This window comes from Carassius auratus, chromosome 42 (assembly GCF_003368295.1).
Source record: "Carassius auratus strain Wakin chromosome 42, ASM336829v1, whole genome shotgun sequence".
In the NCBI taxonomy this organism is placed as follows: Eukaryota; Metazoa; Chordata; class Actinopteri; order Cypriniformes; family Cyprinidae; genus Carassius; species Carassius auratus.
The window spans coordinates 15884973-15902591 of NC_039284.1; the positions used below are offsets into that span (position 1 = coordinate 15884973).

The following is a 17619-nucleotide window of genomic DNA, read 5'->3' on the forward strand; positions in this document are numbered from 1 at the left end:
CACAGTAATTTCCTGATTATATTATTATCTGGTTTCATAATATTATGAAAAATGTCTAAGATGAGTAACATAACATAGTCAACATATGCAGTGGATTTTTTTTGTTGGTCAGAACTGGCCAGTAGTTTTCTGTATTTTTTTATTTTTTTTTTTATGCCTAAAGCATGAGCAACATGTTAGTTTTTGGAAATCTAAGAGTTAATTCTGTTTTGCACAGTTGGCCACACAGTATAATCCTCTTTCAAAGGAGTCCCACTCCTCCTCCTCCTCTCTGGATGAAGGTCTGCCTGTGATGATTAGCCTAATGGAATGAATGATTGTGGATAGATAATATGCAGCTGTGGCACGTCCGTGACTCATCGTCGTGGGTGGAAAGTGACATTCCTTGCAGGAGGGAACGCCATGATTGCAAACACCGTGCCTGTTGCGTTCTCTCCTGCTTGAGCTGGAGGAAGGAGCGCTGCTCATTGTAGGAAAACCTGTTGGATTCTCTAACTGGATTTCTTCAGAAGTATGCAAGTTTGGACGTTTGGCGTTGAAGGATTTGGCAGCCGAGGAGAATGAATCTACGCCTGCAGGGTAAGCTGTTGTGTGGAATTAGGACAGAGCATCAAGATGTTTTTTAGTGCAATATGCTGTGTATGCATTGGTGATGTAAGAGATCTAAGATAAAATAGGAGAATGTAAATATAGATTACAGACTGAATGATCTATTTGTGTGAGAGCTGTCAGTGCAACTATATACACTGTAAAAAATAAGTGTAATTTTAACTGTAAAATTTTGTAAAAACGCTATGGAAAAGATGTTAATAGGTCAGCAGAAGTTTCCTGTGAACAAATCAATGTATAATTTACAGTAGGTGTTTTGTGTTTGCATGAATGACTCTGTGCACCTTCTATATATTAATATGTACTTCTGCTGTGATGAGCTTTGATTCTTCAAATGGCTTTTTCTTTTACCTCCTGCTTTATTATGGTGTGTTAAAGGTAAAAAAATGATTTTAATAGTGTAAGTTGTTGAATTTACTGGTTTACATTCAAATTTTCTTGTGTGTAAATTACAGTTTTATAATGTTAAATTAGTTTTTGATAAATGTGTTTATAGTTTTTGTGTATTTTTGTACAAAACTATTCTAGCAACCACAGCTGCCAAAATTATTTTGTAAAAACTACAGAATTTGTTTAACATGTAATTAAGAGCATTATAAAAGGTTCAGTGTTATCAATATGTCGGTTTACTAAGAGAAACACAAGACTTTAATAGTCAATGGCATTTCCAGCTGGGGAGACTCAACTGATTTTCTACTGTTTAGTGTTAATCATCATCTAACTCAACCAGTCAAGAGCTAGATTTAGCCTTAGATGTTATATGAATATGCTCCCTGAAGCATAGGTTTATTAGCTGACAATAATAATAAATAAATAAACATTATAGGCACAAATCAAATGTACTTTTAGAAATTGTTTTTGAAAAATATGGTGTTATTGTTCTGGCAAGCTTAAATTAAAACTTCTATGAAAACTTGTGTGATATTCCTTTAAAATAATGTTTTAGTATATATTTTTTAAAGTATATTTTACTAAGCAACTTCTTACATAATTTCTTTGAGTTAGACTTTTATTTTGGTGAGTTGTAGACAGAGTTTCTGTGTTTAATAATTAACTATTATTATTAGCTATTAAGCCTACTTGAAGTATAGCATACTCTACTGTGCAATAGTACTATATTTCTGTTTGAATTTCTTCAAGTTATACCAAAGTTTTATTTTGACAGGTTTCTGTCAGTCTGTGTATACGATACAAATGAATGACGATAGTTTTATCAAATGAAATGGTGAAATCCTCTCATAGCGCTCTTGCATGCACATGTGCAGCATACATCATGTGTTAGTGAAGAGCTGAAAACACCACGCGTGCTTCTGTGTGTGTGTGTGTGTGTGTGTGTGTGTGTAGTAGAGTACACATTCCCAGAGACGTGTAACAACACCTTCAGGGCTGCTGCTGGCCAAATGGGTGCCCATAAGCAGGATTGTATTGTTGTGCCTCCCTTCCTCAAAATATGATGATGAAAAAAACACCTACTATAGGGGTGAAAAAAGAACTTCTAATAAAAAAGTAAATGAATAAATTGTATTGTTTACAAATCACAATTGTAGCTCTCGACATTTACATGTAGCTATAACTTTATTATGATTATAATTTATTTTATAGTCTCAAGCATTCAGAAATCATGCAAAAGGAAACTAAGCAGTTTTACTATGATAAAACCATGGTTTATTTTTGTAAGGGGTTTTGATATGCACATTTTTTGTTGAAGAAATTATAAAGCCTGTGTCATCTATCGCAAAAAGGTGTCCAAAAATTAAAGATTTAGTGAATATTTGAATTAAATGTTAGGTCAGTAGCCTAAACAAGGGTTTGATCGCTCTGTAAGTGTAACAGCAGCAATTACAAGGCATTTGTAATAACATGTACATAAATTGTTTATTTTGTATTTGCCTACATTATATATTGTAACTGTGTTATTATTAACCAATAATTATTGCCTCTTTATTTTTTTATATAATGCATCTTAAGTCATTTTAAAGGCTATTGATGGCTTAAGTCTGTTTTTATAGCAACAACAACAACAAAATATTACAGTATATTAATACTTTTTAAATTATTATTTGAAATAACAAAACCATGGTTAATTTACTGTAAGTCATTCTCCTCAAATGCTACTGACCTTAGAAAAGTGTATACCAATAGTGCATGTAACTTTAGAGACGGTCCCTAAATTGGAGACTCATATGTTGTTGTTGTTGTTGTTTTTTTACTTTTTTACTTTTAGTTCTCTTTTCTCTTTGCTGGATTGGATTCAGCCATCAATTATGAACATTCAGCCGCAAACATGAGGTGCAAGAGCCCTACTTGAGCACGGATGGGAGAATGGAGGATTTTTTTTTTTCCAGCAACTGGGATGGTGCCCCCTCTGGGAGTTGGTGCCCTAGGCAGATTGAGTCAGTTCGGGAGTTCGGAGAGGGATCGCGAATAATTTGAGTTAGTTTGGGGATCGCAAATCATTTGAGTCCGTTTGGGAGTTCGTAGCGGGTTCGCGAATCATTTGAGTCAGTTCGGGAGTTCGTAGCGGGTTCGCGAATCATTTGAGTCAGTTCGGGAGTTCGTAGCGGGTTCGCGAATCATTTGAGTCAGTTCGGGAGTTCGTAGCGGGTTCGCGAATCATTTGAGTCAGTTCGGGAGTTCGTAGCGGGTTCGCGAATCATTTGAGTCAGTTTGGGGATCGCAAATCATTTGAATCAGTTCGGGAGTTCAAAGCGGGATCGCGAATCATTTGAGTCAGTTTGGGGATCGCAAATCATTTGAATCAGTTCGGGAGTTCGGAGCGGAATCACGAATCATTTGAATCAGTTCGGGAGTTCGGAGCAGGTTCGCGAATCATTTGAGTCAGTTCGGGAGTTCGTAGCGGGTTCGCGAATCATTTGAGTCAGTTTGGGGATCGCAAATCATTTGAATCAGTTCGGGAGTTCAAAGCTGGCACGCGAATTATTTGAGTCAGTTTGGGGATCGCAAATAATTTGAATCAGTTCGGGAGTTCGGAGCCGAAGATTCGCGCTCGTAAATTTTCAAATTGGCCATAACCTTTAATTCATTGCTGCCAACCGGTAGATCCGCCCCTGAATGTAGGCATTTTTGCTATTCCTTTTTTAGACTTTTCATGCCTTACTTAGTCAGACAGAACATTTTTAAGGCCTTGGGTTTTTTCAGTTCCAAAGTGACTAATATCTAGCAGCTCTGACTAACATGAGTGCTGTTAAGTACAGTAAGTGTTAGCTAATAATCTGTTATTAGGCCTGTCATTAGCATTATGGCAATCATTTAACACTGTTAAGTTCTTTGCTTATTATTATTATTATTTTGGTAACACTTTACAATAAGACATCATTTGTTAACATTAATGTATTAACTAACATGAACTAACAACAAACAATACATTTGTTACAGTATTTATTCTTCTTTGTTAATGTTAGTTTATTAAAACAGTTATTCATTGTTTGTTAATGTTAGTTCACAATGCATTAACTAATGCAAACAAATACAACTTTTGATTTTAATTACATATTATTAAATGTCAAACTTAACATTAACTAAGATACTGTAGATGTATTGTTTATGCTTAGTTCATGTTAACTAGTTAACGTAGTTAAGTAATTAACCTTATTGTAAAGTGTTACTATTATTTTTAAAATGATCCTGAGTAAAGGAAGCTTCTTTCTTCATGGGGAAAAAGAAGTTGAAAAGAAGAAGAAATATCTCACAATTTTGAGTTTACATCTCACAATTCTGAATTTAATTTTTTTTTATTGCAACTTAGTATCTCGCAGTTCTGAGTTTTTTTTCTCAGAATTTGAACATTTTTCTTTTGATTTGAAACAGTCTCAGCTTTCAAATTTTGTAATTTTGTAAAGAAATTCAAACAATAAATACCAGTTTGTGGCTCTGTAATGTGTCATGACGGATCACTGTAGCTCAAGAGGCACGTGGACCAATCATCTCATCAAATTTACTACTAATTTTAATATGGAATAAACAAATGAATATAAAAAGCTATGTTGTCTCAACTGCAGAAAGACATCACCATTTTTCAAGTTCAAGTCCACCAAAGTTAATCTACTCTCCTGTCTGATTTGTTTGTTAAAGAAAATGGCAGATACTGTGTAATGATTGGTCAGATCACCTGTCAATCAAAATCTCTGCGAATGGTCAATTCTGAGTTTATTTCTCACAATTCAGTTACAGTCAATTCAGAATGTGTATCAAAACTTACAGTAAAAATACAACTTATAGTTTATCTCGCAGTACAGACTTCAGAATTGTGACTTTATCTTACTCAAAATTATGAAATATCTTGTAATTCTGAGATAAAACACAGGCTTCCATACTGAACAGATATATATTTGTATTGTATGCCTGATCTCCTCCTTCTCACACATATCCCATGAGTCTCCTTCTCTTCTCTCAGTCTCAGTCATCTGTCAGATGTTGTGTTGTTCTGCAGGTTTCTCCCAATGGGCTGCCAAGTTCTCAGTTACTAATTGTTGAAATCATGTGTAGCACTTTCAACCGTTAATTCAGTCTTTAGAGGTTTATAATTGGTGACAAATATATGTACACCTCTCAGAGGTGTTTAGTAATTAACTAGCTCTAATTAAATTTTTGCTTGGTGTGCATTAAAAGAATTGGAATCAAACATAGAATCTATAAACATCCGTATTAATGTTGCTTCGTCTAGTGCTTAATAGTGGCTCAGTTAAGAGTACAGAGGATGTGCCGTCTTTTCCTGAGATTACAGTAAGCATATTCTTTGGCAGTACAGTAGAGCGAGCAACAGTTAGTGTTATCACAATTATTTGTAAAATGTACTAACAATTATATTTCACCCCCAAATATAATTATAATAAAATAAAGAATAATGTTATAATATGGAAACATAATTAATAAAAGCAACTTTATGCAAAGTCATGATGATAATGTAGTATCTTAAAATTTTCATGCCTTATTGTCATGTTTAGCAGATTAGAGCTGGGTGTCACAAATATGCAAAGATATAAACAATTAAGTAGTTGAGATTTGCTGTAAAATGTTTATATATTGCTTTACATGAGTGTACTGTATGTATGCGGATTAAGTTAGACATAATCCGCTATATCCAGCTTTATATAAAGGGCTGAGTGACAATATAGTTACATTATAATTGCATTATATAAGTTATATTTTGTATACTTTATCTGTGCAAAAAAGTTGGATACACTATATGTCCAACTCTCTGCTTTAAATTTTGCCATGATATTACTGATCAAGCAGATTTAGACTTTAAATGTAACTTTATGTGAGTGTACTGCATGAATGCAAATGAAGTTAGATATAGTATATATGCATTTTGTGTCAGTCAGCAGATCAGTGCTAGAGAACTAGAGTGAATTTGACAGCAAGTGTATTTCTAGTCCGTCTGTTTGGTGCATCAGTTTAAGGGATATTTGTTGATTATACACAAACCAGCCTGTCATCAGGGGTCAGACTCAGCAGACATCTTGTAGCTCTGTGTATGTCTGTTTGTGCAATTCTGGTGTCGCTGTCGTGTCTTACGCTGCCCTGGAGTTCAGTAAAATCTCAAGATGATTAAAGAGGCTTTTAGTTCTATCCTTAGCTTCCAAAGGCCCTGATTATTGGCCAGACGGTTTGTGGGAGGGCTGTAGCAGTCGTGTGCTTGGATGCTACATGGAATAGTGCTCTGTATAGTCAGATTTATTTTTTTCTTCCCATTTTGTACATTTTTATTTATTTATTTATTTTTTGCATCAGGTGTGATAATGTATTCTGTAAAAGTAAGTGTATTGTTTATGTTTATATATATATATATATATATATACTGTTGTTGTTTTTTATATATTGAGCTGAGCTACTAAAATAATGCTATTTTAACTGTAAAATAAATAGTTTAAATATCTTTTATTATTCATAAAATTTTTCAGTGAAAACATGCTTGATGCAGTATGTCATGGGTCTTGTGGTCAAATATGGATAATTTATATAAATTTTATACAAATAGAATTAGAACATTGCATGTGTCAAGAATCAATATGTCATTTTATTCAGTCTGGCCTGTCATGAAAAGTTGGTGCATTTTAAAAATCTCATTATCTGGTTATAAGAAAACTAACTTTAGTCTCAGTTTAATACATATAAAATGATTTTATGCAAAAACTTTGCTCTTGAACTTATTTAAATGTTGGATTAAAGTGCCTATTAAGGACTAAGAACTAAATGCAATTTAAACTAGTCTGTAACTGTTTCCCAAAGAGCATGAGATTAACTTCTGGACTTGTGCCTCATTTCTTAATTGCTTATACTTTTAAATGACATGTTGTGTGTTATAATACAAGATTGACTTAAAAGTTGACTAAAAAGTCTGCATGGTATGACTGCAATTTTCATTGCAGCATCAGTGTTTTTGTAATACCACAGTGTTCTTTGAAGTACGTTGGAGTATCATGTCAATGCCGTTGTTCGCTGTATGAATATGCCAATCATACAGTACAATGATGACAACTCATCAGTATAAGGATGAAGTTTAGAGACATTTATAACATAGGTGTCGTATCTTTATGTTTTTCAGCCTTTGACTAAATCTAATTAAACACTAAAATAGTGTTATTTTAGCCACTATATCTTTGAGTCTGAAGACATGAAGTTTCCCGTCATGTTTAAGGCTCTTTCACAACACAGGAGGCTTGGAGATCTCAATTGTGTTTCATTCATTCACTTTTTCAGAATTAGCAGAAATAAATATAGAAATAACCGTTAAAGGGATAGTTCTCCTAAACATGAAAATTTTATGTTTATCTGCTTGGTCATGCAAGATGTAGGTGACTTTGCTTTTTCAGTAGAACACAAACAAAGATTTTTAACTTATACCGTTGCAGTCTGTCAGTCATATAATGGAAGTGAATGGGAATCATGGCTTTGGGAGTCAAAAAACATACACAATCAATGTACACAAATTAATCAGAGGTAAAAAATAAATAAAAACTATATAAATTCTGTTCATCTCCTTGCACAGACTGGTCGTTTTATGTCTTTACAGATCAATGTATCGTCATGAGCTGCAGGGTTTAATTTGGTTTTGTTTGTGTATGTTTTTTTTTTTTTGACTCTGAAAGCTGTGATTCCCATTCACTTCCATTATATGAAAGAAGACTACAACGGTTTGATTTAAAAATCTTTGTTTGTGTTAAACAGAAGAAATAAAGTCACCAACTGTACAACAACTGTAGCCCTGGGGGTAAGCAGATAAACATCAGATTTTCATTTTTGGGTGAACTATCCTCTTTAAGTTATAATGCTTTTGAAATGAATATGGATGGCAGATGATTTGGTTTTAGGAGTGTTTAATATTCTGATATATTAACAATACAGACTGCTCTACAATTAAACTACAGCAGACTCATTACTAGAGTCTCCATTTAATCTAATTTCTTGGTAAATTCATATTTTATGAAGATTTTTGTGAAGATTGTGTTTGAATTTGAAATTTGTGTGGATTGTGAGTTGTTATTTCCAATCCCATTCACAATGTCATTCACATTTCCAAGTTTTTTCGACAGACTGAATTGACGCGGAGGAGAGATGCCGAGGACGACCCAAGGCTCCTTCGATGCCAATACCCATTTTCAAAATGAACCGCATCAGTTTCCTCATCCTCCAGCATCGTCCTTTGGCTCCAGCGTGACTGTGGCCAGCCCAGCCAAGAGAATGACTTTCTACAAGAGTGGCGACGCTCAGTTCCAAGGTGTCAAGATGGCTATCCATAAGCGCAGTTTCAGATGCTTTGATGCCTTATTGGATGACCTTTCTCAAAAGGTTCCTCTACCTTTTGGTGTGCGTACCATCACGACCCCCAGGGGGACTCATGGTATTAAACATTTAGAGCAGTTAGAGGATGGAGGCTGTTACCTGTGCTCTGACCACCGCTACGTGAAGCCAATCAACATGGAAGCAGCAGGGAAGAGGCCGGCGGTCTGGCACCATCACAGCCACCCGCATAACACTCGCCCCAAGCCCTCCCGACCAGAGGAGCCCCCCTCGGGACATCAGCACCAACACCGGCACCCCAAAAGGATAGTTCTTGTTAAAAACAACGACCCTACTGTTAGGCGATCCATCATTCTGAGCAGACGAACTGCTCGGAGTCTTCGCGTTTTTCTGGACGAGATTTCAGAACTCATGCAATGTCATGTCAAGAAACTCTACACTCTCGAAGGACGTAAGGTCAGGGAGGATTTAATTTCTTCAGCCATTCTTTAATTAGCCAGGTCATGTATTTTAGGAGGCAGGTGTCAGGTCAGGACAGAACTGAAGGCCCTGGGAAAATAGTTGTGTTAGCTACTAATCTAATTTGTATCTTAAAGGGATGCACCCCCCCCCCTCCACATACACACCCATTTAAACAAACAAACAAACAAACATTTATTCACCCTCATGTGGTTTCCAACACCTATCAAACACAAAAGGAGAAGTTAAAAGTATGGAACAAAAAGGTGGAACACCATAAATATAATCTATATGATTTGTTTACTAGTGTTCTGGTGAGCAGACTAGAAATCGGTCTAAAAAGTCATAATTTAATCAAATATACTTGCCATCCGCTATGCATTCTCATATTTAGGACTGGTGTCAACAAATCACCAGTTGCCAGTGATTGTTGCAAATGTTTGAATGTGTGCATAAACTACCTGAGCACTTTTCAGCAAATAACACATCTTTATAACAAATTTTATGTATTTTTTGTTCATTTTGGAATTTGATAGCAACATGCAATGCTTTCTTTATATGGAAAAGAGCATTCTGCTGAATATCTCCTTTCGTGGTCCATGTAAGTCATTTGAAGAAAATATCAAGAGGATGAGTAAATTATGCCTGAATTCCCATTACTGGTTGAACTATTTCTTAAAAATACCATGTAAAATCTGTATTTTGTGTTTAAATGGTTGATTACTATTTTTGCTTAATTCGGGATAATTGAGGCATTTTTATCCAGCTATCACAATGGCACAAATGTACAATAACTATACAGATAAAGCAGCATTATGGACATAATTTACAGATTTTATTGAATTAATAAGCTGCTGATGTCATTGCAAGTGAACCATTATATTTGGATTTTAAGGATTTAGAGGTTGTAAATGCCAAAATCTGTCTGTCAGTGCAACCAAATCAGTCAAATATGAGGTTACATTTCAATCATGATATTGATGTAAAAAGGTAATTATTTACACAGTGATAATAAGTATTTATCTCTGAGTGTATTTGACATGTTATATGTCTTTTGTCTTCTGTTTATTCACTGCTGTCCGTAGATTGACAATATTCAGAGTCTGATGAAGTGTCCTAGTGTGCTGATCTGTGTGGGTCGAGAGCTCTTCAGGCCGCTGCTCACTGAAAGCTTGAAGAAGCTCTCAGATGAAACGCTTCCAGGAATGAGCACAAGGTCTCACTCCAGTGAATGCCATGAAAGCAAAAAGAATGGTAAATATTTTATTTTCTTTACACATTTCAAGTTAACTACTGCTTACATTCATTTGTTTTAGGTAAGTCATTATAGTGATTAACTAACCATCTACCCAACCCACGTGTCTCTAATTATAGACTGAAGAGAAAACAACCATTTACCACCTACTCAGTTGTGCTTAATGTAATCTAGGGGTTGGTGAATCAAGAGGCTCTTTCATATTTGTTGTTTGGATGTTGAAAATATGTTGTTATCCTTAATGAAATTGTATATCTTTTATTATTCCATTTTTTTAAACAGTTAACTTTGGGATAGAGACAAAGAAAATCATTATCCATCCACGATCAGACTCCAGTAATAGATCTACAAGATTCTCTCTTTCTTCAGAAAAGTCATATCAAAATGGATTATGCACAACCCCAGGACAGTCTGGTTGCGTCAGCAACTGTCCTTATGTTAAAGAATTTGTAGTGAACGATGACATTAAGAAAAGAGTGCTTGTTAACAAAGACGGCAGCCTTTCTGTGGAGATGAAGGTTCGCTTTCGGCTCTTCGACGATGAGACTCTTCAGTGGTCTACCGAGATCAAGAAGTCATCAGCAAATGTGAATGGCTCTGTAAAAGATGCAGATTATCTTCAATCTAAAGCTGAGTATTCAAACCCAGACTCCATATCTGCATCTGAGATGGATGAAGCCTTTGCAACAAAGCTGCATCAGAAGCATATCAAGGAAACACTTTGTCAGAACTGTTGCAATCACTGCCAAGAGTATGACATCTGGAAAAACCCCATGCACAAAGAACCGGGGGCCTGCAAATCACCTAGTTCCAGTGCATCGTCTCACAAAGTTGTACATAAGAAGTCATCGGTGGATAGTACGCAAACAATTTCTCGTTCCAGTGGCGAGTGCACTGAGCATGTGGTGGAAAAGGCCTCGTGCTTTCAGCAGACAATGGAGGAAGGAGACAGTAGAGTAGAATACTGTGCAATAAGTCATTGCTGTAATCGAAGTGAAGTATCATCTGTTAGCATAACGTCAAAGAGTAAGAGATCTTGTGAGGACAACTGTGAGAGTCATGTTAAAACTAAATGTTCTTATATGGAAGCTAAAATCTCTCCTACTCCACAGTGTGAGGTCATTAAGGTCATGGAAGAGCGTCCAGTTTCTGTGGTCAGCAACTCGTCCAAAGTGCTTGAGTCTTTGAAGGAAGATCAGGATGATGAATACGATGACCTGCCTCCAAGTGTCTCAAGAGCATCACACTGGTCTCAAAGTAACCATCTTGAGAGTGATGATAAACCCAAATGTGTTCATTGTTGTGGCTACCAGTCTTCATCAAGATCTTATTTGTCCCCCAGACCTCCAAGTAAAGAAACAAGCAGTGCTGTCCACTCACTTAAACTCAAAATATCTAAAACCCCTTTTGCAGCACCAGCACAGTCAGATGGGATGAGTACGACATCTCCGATATCAAAAGCATCCTTCAGATCCCATCCATGTCACTGCGGAGCCATAATCCCAAGTTCAGTTGCATCTGGTAGGCAACACGGGTCTGAGGGAGAGGCTTGTAGTGCAAATTCCAGACATAGCCAAGTATCTTGTAAATTTAGAGTCCAAACAAACAGCCCTGAATCCAATGCATCAGATGCTCTGCAGATATGTGACGATGTCGCTGCAAACAGATCTTTAAGTGCCACATCAGGTGTGTCAAAGCGATCTGGTGAGCCTGGTGTATGTTCATGCTGTGGTGGGCATAAAAGATTGAATGGGAATCCAGTGGGGAGTGAACCAGAGAAAGCTGATTCCATTTTGTCGAAGCCAAACAAATCTTCAGCATCCACTTCAAATGCTCTTGAAAACTGTGCACCAGTTAATGATACATCGGAAAGGGAAGTCACACGGGAATGCTCTGAGTCTGCACTGTCTAAAAATTCAAATGCCTCTTCTACTTCTAAAATCTCAAAAAAGTCTAACTGCTCAACACATGAAGTGTGTTCTGTTGGGAAATCATCAAAATCTGATCATAATGAAGCAGAACGTGTTGGAGAAAGAACCAAAAGTGCCACGCCAGCAAAGTTAGATGGGTCAGACTGCATTGTTTCAGAGAGAGAGCCCACACCAGCCTCCGTCCTGACAGAAATGGATAAAGCTGAAGAAAAAATCCAAGAAAGAGCTGTCAGCCCAATGTCAGCCCATTCAGATTTATCAGCTGCCTCAAGGAAATCCCACACACCAAAGTCTGCACATTCAGAGAAAGCTAAAATGCCTAGATCTTGTAGTCAAAATGATTTAGAGGAAGTGCCATCAAACTTATTTAGTTCTCAGGGTGATATATCAGAAAGTGCTGCTACTCAGAGTCATACTATGACAGATAATCATTGTGGGCAAGACAAAGAGTTTCCTCAAGAAGTGAGATCAGCTAGTGTCATGTCTAATAAATCAAACCAAACTTCTGAACATCCATCGCATGCATCAGAGCAAACAGCTAAGTCTGTCAAATCTTGTTGCAAAGACAAAGTCACTCAAAATATCAGTGGTCCTGACTTTCAGTGTGAGCCGGAAACTGAGGTAACCACTGAACCAAGATGCAGCCCACTGTCCAACTGCTCAAAAATATCTGTAAAGTCGCATGCATCCTCAAAGAATTCACACGCAGAATCTAAATCTGAGCAAAGAGTTCCCACTGCTCTGTCTGTTCACACAAACACATCTAAAGGATATTGTAGGTCCTGCAAATCAATCTACAATGTTCCAGAAACCACAGTTACCTCAGAACCAAATGATGCAACACCTAATGAAAGTGCACCTCCAAAAACTAAGTCAAACAGAGCCATCAGTGCAATGTCTGAGACCTCAGAAAAATCTAATGCCTGCTCTGAAAGATCTGTAAAATCCAATGTAAAGAGCCTTGCATCTCAGGAGGTAAATAATGGCAAAGATGTGACACAGAATGCCTTATCTGTGACCTCTCCATTGCCTAGGTCAAAGAGGTCTCCATCCAACAGATCAACCCACAACAATGAAATTAAGAAAACTAAGAGCAGAGCACCAAGTGGGATGTCAGTAAGCTCTAACATATCCTTGCAATCCCAAAGATCAAGTAGATGTCATTGGCACAGCACCTCAAGTGGTAATTTGAGAGAGACAAAGATTGAGATGCCAAAAGAGGATGCCAAAGGTGAATCCGAGAGCTTGTCAGGAAAATCAAAACTGTCAACTAAATCTCTTATAAATAACATTAAGTATTCAGGCAATCAATTAGATGAACCTCTAAGCCCTACATCAACAGCATCTGTTTCTCTTGGACTGGTAGAAGAGCACAAGGGTGATGACTTTGATGAACGATCAACCAGTGGCATGTCACACAGAGAAACAGAGGAAGCTGGATATACGTTAGAGACTGTAAATGGAGTGGATGCAAAGGAAAGGCCAAGGACAGAAATGTCTATGAACTCTGCAATTTCAGACAAATCAAAAAAGTCCCATCACAAGAACTGTAAGACTCCTGTTCAAGCCCTATCGCCTGTCTACACGGAAAGTGCCAAGTCAGCAGATCTCAAGAAAAACAAATCAGGAAACAATATCAGAGTGCCCTCCACTTCAAGAAGTAAGTCACCCTCGAGAGTTTCACAGGGAAGCACTAAAAATACAGCTATGAAAGAGAGAGATTTTGAAACTGTCAACAACATCAACCTTGCAGACATTAATGAAACATCTTCAAAACATGACCAAAGTGAAATAACCTCTGGAAAAGCTACCCCAGAAAGTGACTGTTTAAACTCTTCAAAGTCCAAAAACGGGCACAGTACTAAAGAGAGTGATAGAGTTAAATGCAAAAGATCTAAGTGTTCTTCCCAGTGTTTATATGAAATAAATGGGCTGAATATAAAATATAATGGAGGCAATGATGGTGGCACTTGTAAGTCATCCACATCAGACAGAAGATCTGTCAAAAATGAAGCATCCAGATCAAGTACAGCAGGGATGTCTGATATTCCCCAAAATTGTAGAAGTCTACCACAGGAGATGCCAAACAAGAATATAGCATCTCTCAAGCATCCTGGTTCCTCAAGCGACAGTGTCTTATCTCGGGCACTTTCAGCAGCAGATCTGTTGAAAGAGATTGTCTGCAGTGCAAGACCAGTCAGCAGAGGATCAAAGTCAGTTGCCTCCAGCAAAAATGTCAACAAGGTAGATAATAAAAGCCAAAAAAGCAGCAGGAGCAAACACAGCAAAGTCAGCATCCCATCAGAGTGCAACAACAAGGAACTGATGCCGTCATGCTTACCGAACACATCCTCTACGGAAGTTGTGAGTGAATGGCTGAGGAACATTCCCATTGATGGCCTTGTTTATGAAATGGATGTGGAACTCAATGAAGATTTGACCCTGGCTCAAGGTGGTCAGGACACTTCTCAAAGAGACCAAGTTGGGGCATTAAAAAGCATAAAAGAGGTTGAGAAACCCCATGATGATCAGACAGAGGATACTCATGTTCAGCTGACAGAGTTGTGTGACAAAAGAGCAAAATTGGAAGTAAGCATAATGGAAAAGCAGTGTCAATCTTCGGTTCAGGTCATGAAGGTTTTACTGGGTCCAAAATTAGACAGAACCAGTAGTTTACCTGAGGTATCACCTCTATATGGCAGAAAATTAAGCCAGTCTGCTCAAGGGCTGTTGGATTGCTTTGCAAATTTACGACTGATTGACTCAGACTCTAAAAATGAAAAGCATCATAAATATAATGAAATCATGTTGATCCTACAGTCGCTCTGGCTCCAAAAGCCCCCTGAGGATGAGCAGAGAAAACCTTACACAAAGGAGCATCCCTCTGCTGAAGATGAATTTAACCCACGGTCTTCATCTGGAGTTGATGTAAGCAGTGGCTCCACAGGCTCTTTTAAAGGTAGCATTAATGGCATATTAGAAAAAACAGAGACCACACAAAGCACAACACCACCAATTGCTGAACGAAAGGGCTCACTGCAAGATAAAGAAGAAGATGAGGTAAAATCTACAGCTCAAGCATGTGAATGTTTAGATCCATCCAAAGTCCCCTCAGATCCAGTAACTCTAGACCTTGCAGAACGAGTCCAGGGAAGTCCATTAAATGCACAACTGGATGATGACCAAGAAAATGGTGCATTGCAAGAAGACGATGATGAAAGCAGTGAGAAGAATGAATCCGATCAAACGCCACAAACAACTTTTTACAAGAGCTCTGGGAATGAGAGTAATACTATGAGATCTCAAGAAAATACAAGCTCAGACACTCCACCGTCTGTTCAGAGAGCTCCACTTACTAAAAGAGTTTCACAAGACCCAGATCCCATTTGGGTGATGAGCTTATTAAAAAAGCTAGAACAGCAGTTCATGTTGCATTACGCAGATGCCATGGCAGAGTTCAAAGTGAGGTGGGATCTGGATGACAATGAGATGCTCGATAAAATGATAACTGAGCTGAAAGAGGAAGTGCATAAACGGATTCAATCAAGTATTAGCAGAGAACTGCAAAAAATCCAAAGTCGGGCTGGCAGGGGTCCGAGACCTCCGGGAAATACTCTATCAAGAGACTCAACAGTACAGACTGAGCAGCGACGCAGGCGTCTTCGGGTCATGCGCAATAAGTCAATTTTTTCAAGAAGTGATGAAATTTACACAGCATCGGGTACAGAAAACAGCGATCAGCGCAGTGACGATGAATACTGCCCATGTGATGCATGCATGAAAAAGAAAATGACATCCAGAGCAGTCCAGCCAGCTCAGGCTTTGAGTTTAGCTCCAGTTATGATAGAATTTGATCTGCGCAAAATTTTGCAGATGAAAAAGGACCCAGCCCAACCTACAGAACCAAAGATGGAAGAACAACACACCACCAGAATGATTTGTGCAGTTAATAAAGAAGACAGCAACTTAGAAGTGGTCTGTGAAGCGATAGAGGAAGCAAATGACAATACTAGAGGACATAAATTTGAGATGGCAGATCAAGAGCCAGAAGGTGTTGTCCGTACAGTAGATGAAGACAAAAATGCAGGAAACATCAAAGATGTGTCTGTAAGACTCTGAGACAAGAGATACAAATGAAGAGGAAGCACATGACAAAATAGAGTGTGGTGATGTGGAAGGTGGTGAAGAGCTGGAAAATTAAGATGCAAAAATGGTGGTAAATGTTAAGAACGATACTGAGGAGGAATTTGAGATTGTTGAAGAAGAGGCTAAAAATGAAGGAAGTACAGAGGAGGACTGTGAGAAGAAAGACCGTTCTGAGGGGGATGCAGAGAATGCAGAAAATAGGGATGCTGTGGAGGCAGAAACTGGTGAAGAAATTGAATTGGTTGACAAGGAAGCAGAAACTGAGACTGGGAAAGAGAGTACAGAAGACACGTCTGCAGAAGATGGAAGTAATACTAAGTTAAATAAAGTTGATAAATCTGCTGAAGGTGAAAAGTCAGGTGAGAGGAATGCAGATGGTAACCAGGATGGATCTGCAGAGGATGATGCAAACAAAGATAGGACATCAGACACAGGACAGGACAAAGTTCAGTCTGAAGAAAACGGCAAGATGCCAGAGGTAAATATCAAGGTGGAGGACACAGAAAATGATACCGACAAATGTAGCTCCATCTGTTGATGAGAGCACACTAGCGAAACGGGTAACTAGAACATCAGTGGAGTCTCAACCAGGATCCGTGGAGAACTGCATGAATCAGACAGCTAAACTGAAAGATCTTCAGAGTCTCATGGAGAGTGTTGAAAGTCAAGGAGATAGTATGGTTGTGATTGCTAAACAACCAGCGTACAAAGAGACGCATGTAAACCACAAGGACATGTGCAATGGCCTGAATGAATGGCAAGTGTCTCCTAAAATAAGCAACAGAACCAGTAAACAAAAGAAATGACACTGAGGTGAGAAAGGATGATTTGATATTCCCTCATATAAAGCACTTTATTACTAAATTTACTTTAGATGGGACTAAAATTATCTGAGATTATAAAGCGCTAAATATAAATTTCAAAGAGATTTAAAAATGGTATATAGTACAATTCTGTATATTTTTCATGTAGTCAATGTATTATTATATTAGAGACTGTTGAAAGGCATCAAACTTTCATTTACAAATATTTACTCATGGATTCATATACACAGTCAAATACTATAGTCACAGAATCATGTACATTTTACAGATTAACATTGAATTCTCAGGGTTTTTTAATGTTACAAGTATTATACTATCCATGCATTGTTTGCCCAAACCTTAACCATGGTTAGCATTGCATAACTTCTAGTTTATGTGCTAAATGGCAAAATTATATTTCAAAGTATACAACTGCAAATATGATGAAAGAAAGAGCTTTTGAGATGTGTCCAGTTTAGCAGCAACTTTTTGCCATGACTGTATATTTCAAAATGACTTAACTGTGTTTAATACTGAATTTGGCAATTGTGGTATTTAAAGCATCTTTGATCAGGTTTTGTTGTGTGTTGCTACTGTACTGTAACATTTACAGTAATAAATGCTCAAATCTGAGAATGTCACTTTATGTCTT

At 37.5% G+C, this 17619-nt stretch overlaps 1 protein-coding gene across 1 annotated transcript; it reads left to right on the forward strand.

Annotated features, from left to right (window-relative positions):
* Positions 1-218: 218 nt before the first annotated feature.
* On the forward strand, positions 219-16163 carry rp1l1a (rp1 like 1a). The gene is made up of 4 exons (XM_026230037.1): positions 219-579; positions 8166-8829; positions 9918-10086; positions 10370-16163. Exons 2-4 carry the CDS (start codon positions 8188-8190, stop codon positions 16135-16137), a joined length of 6579 nt encoding a protein of 2192 aa, XP_026085822.1. The 5' UTR covers positions 219-579; positions 8166-8187; the 3' UTR covers positions 16138-16163.
* The last annotated feature ends 1456 nt before the right edge of the window (positions 16164-17619 follow it).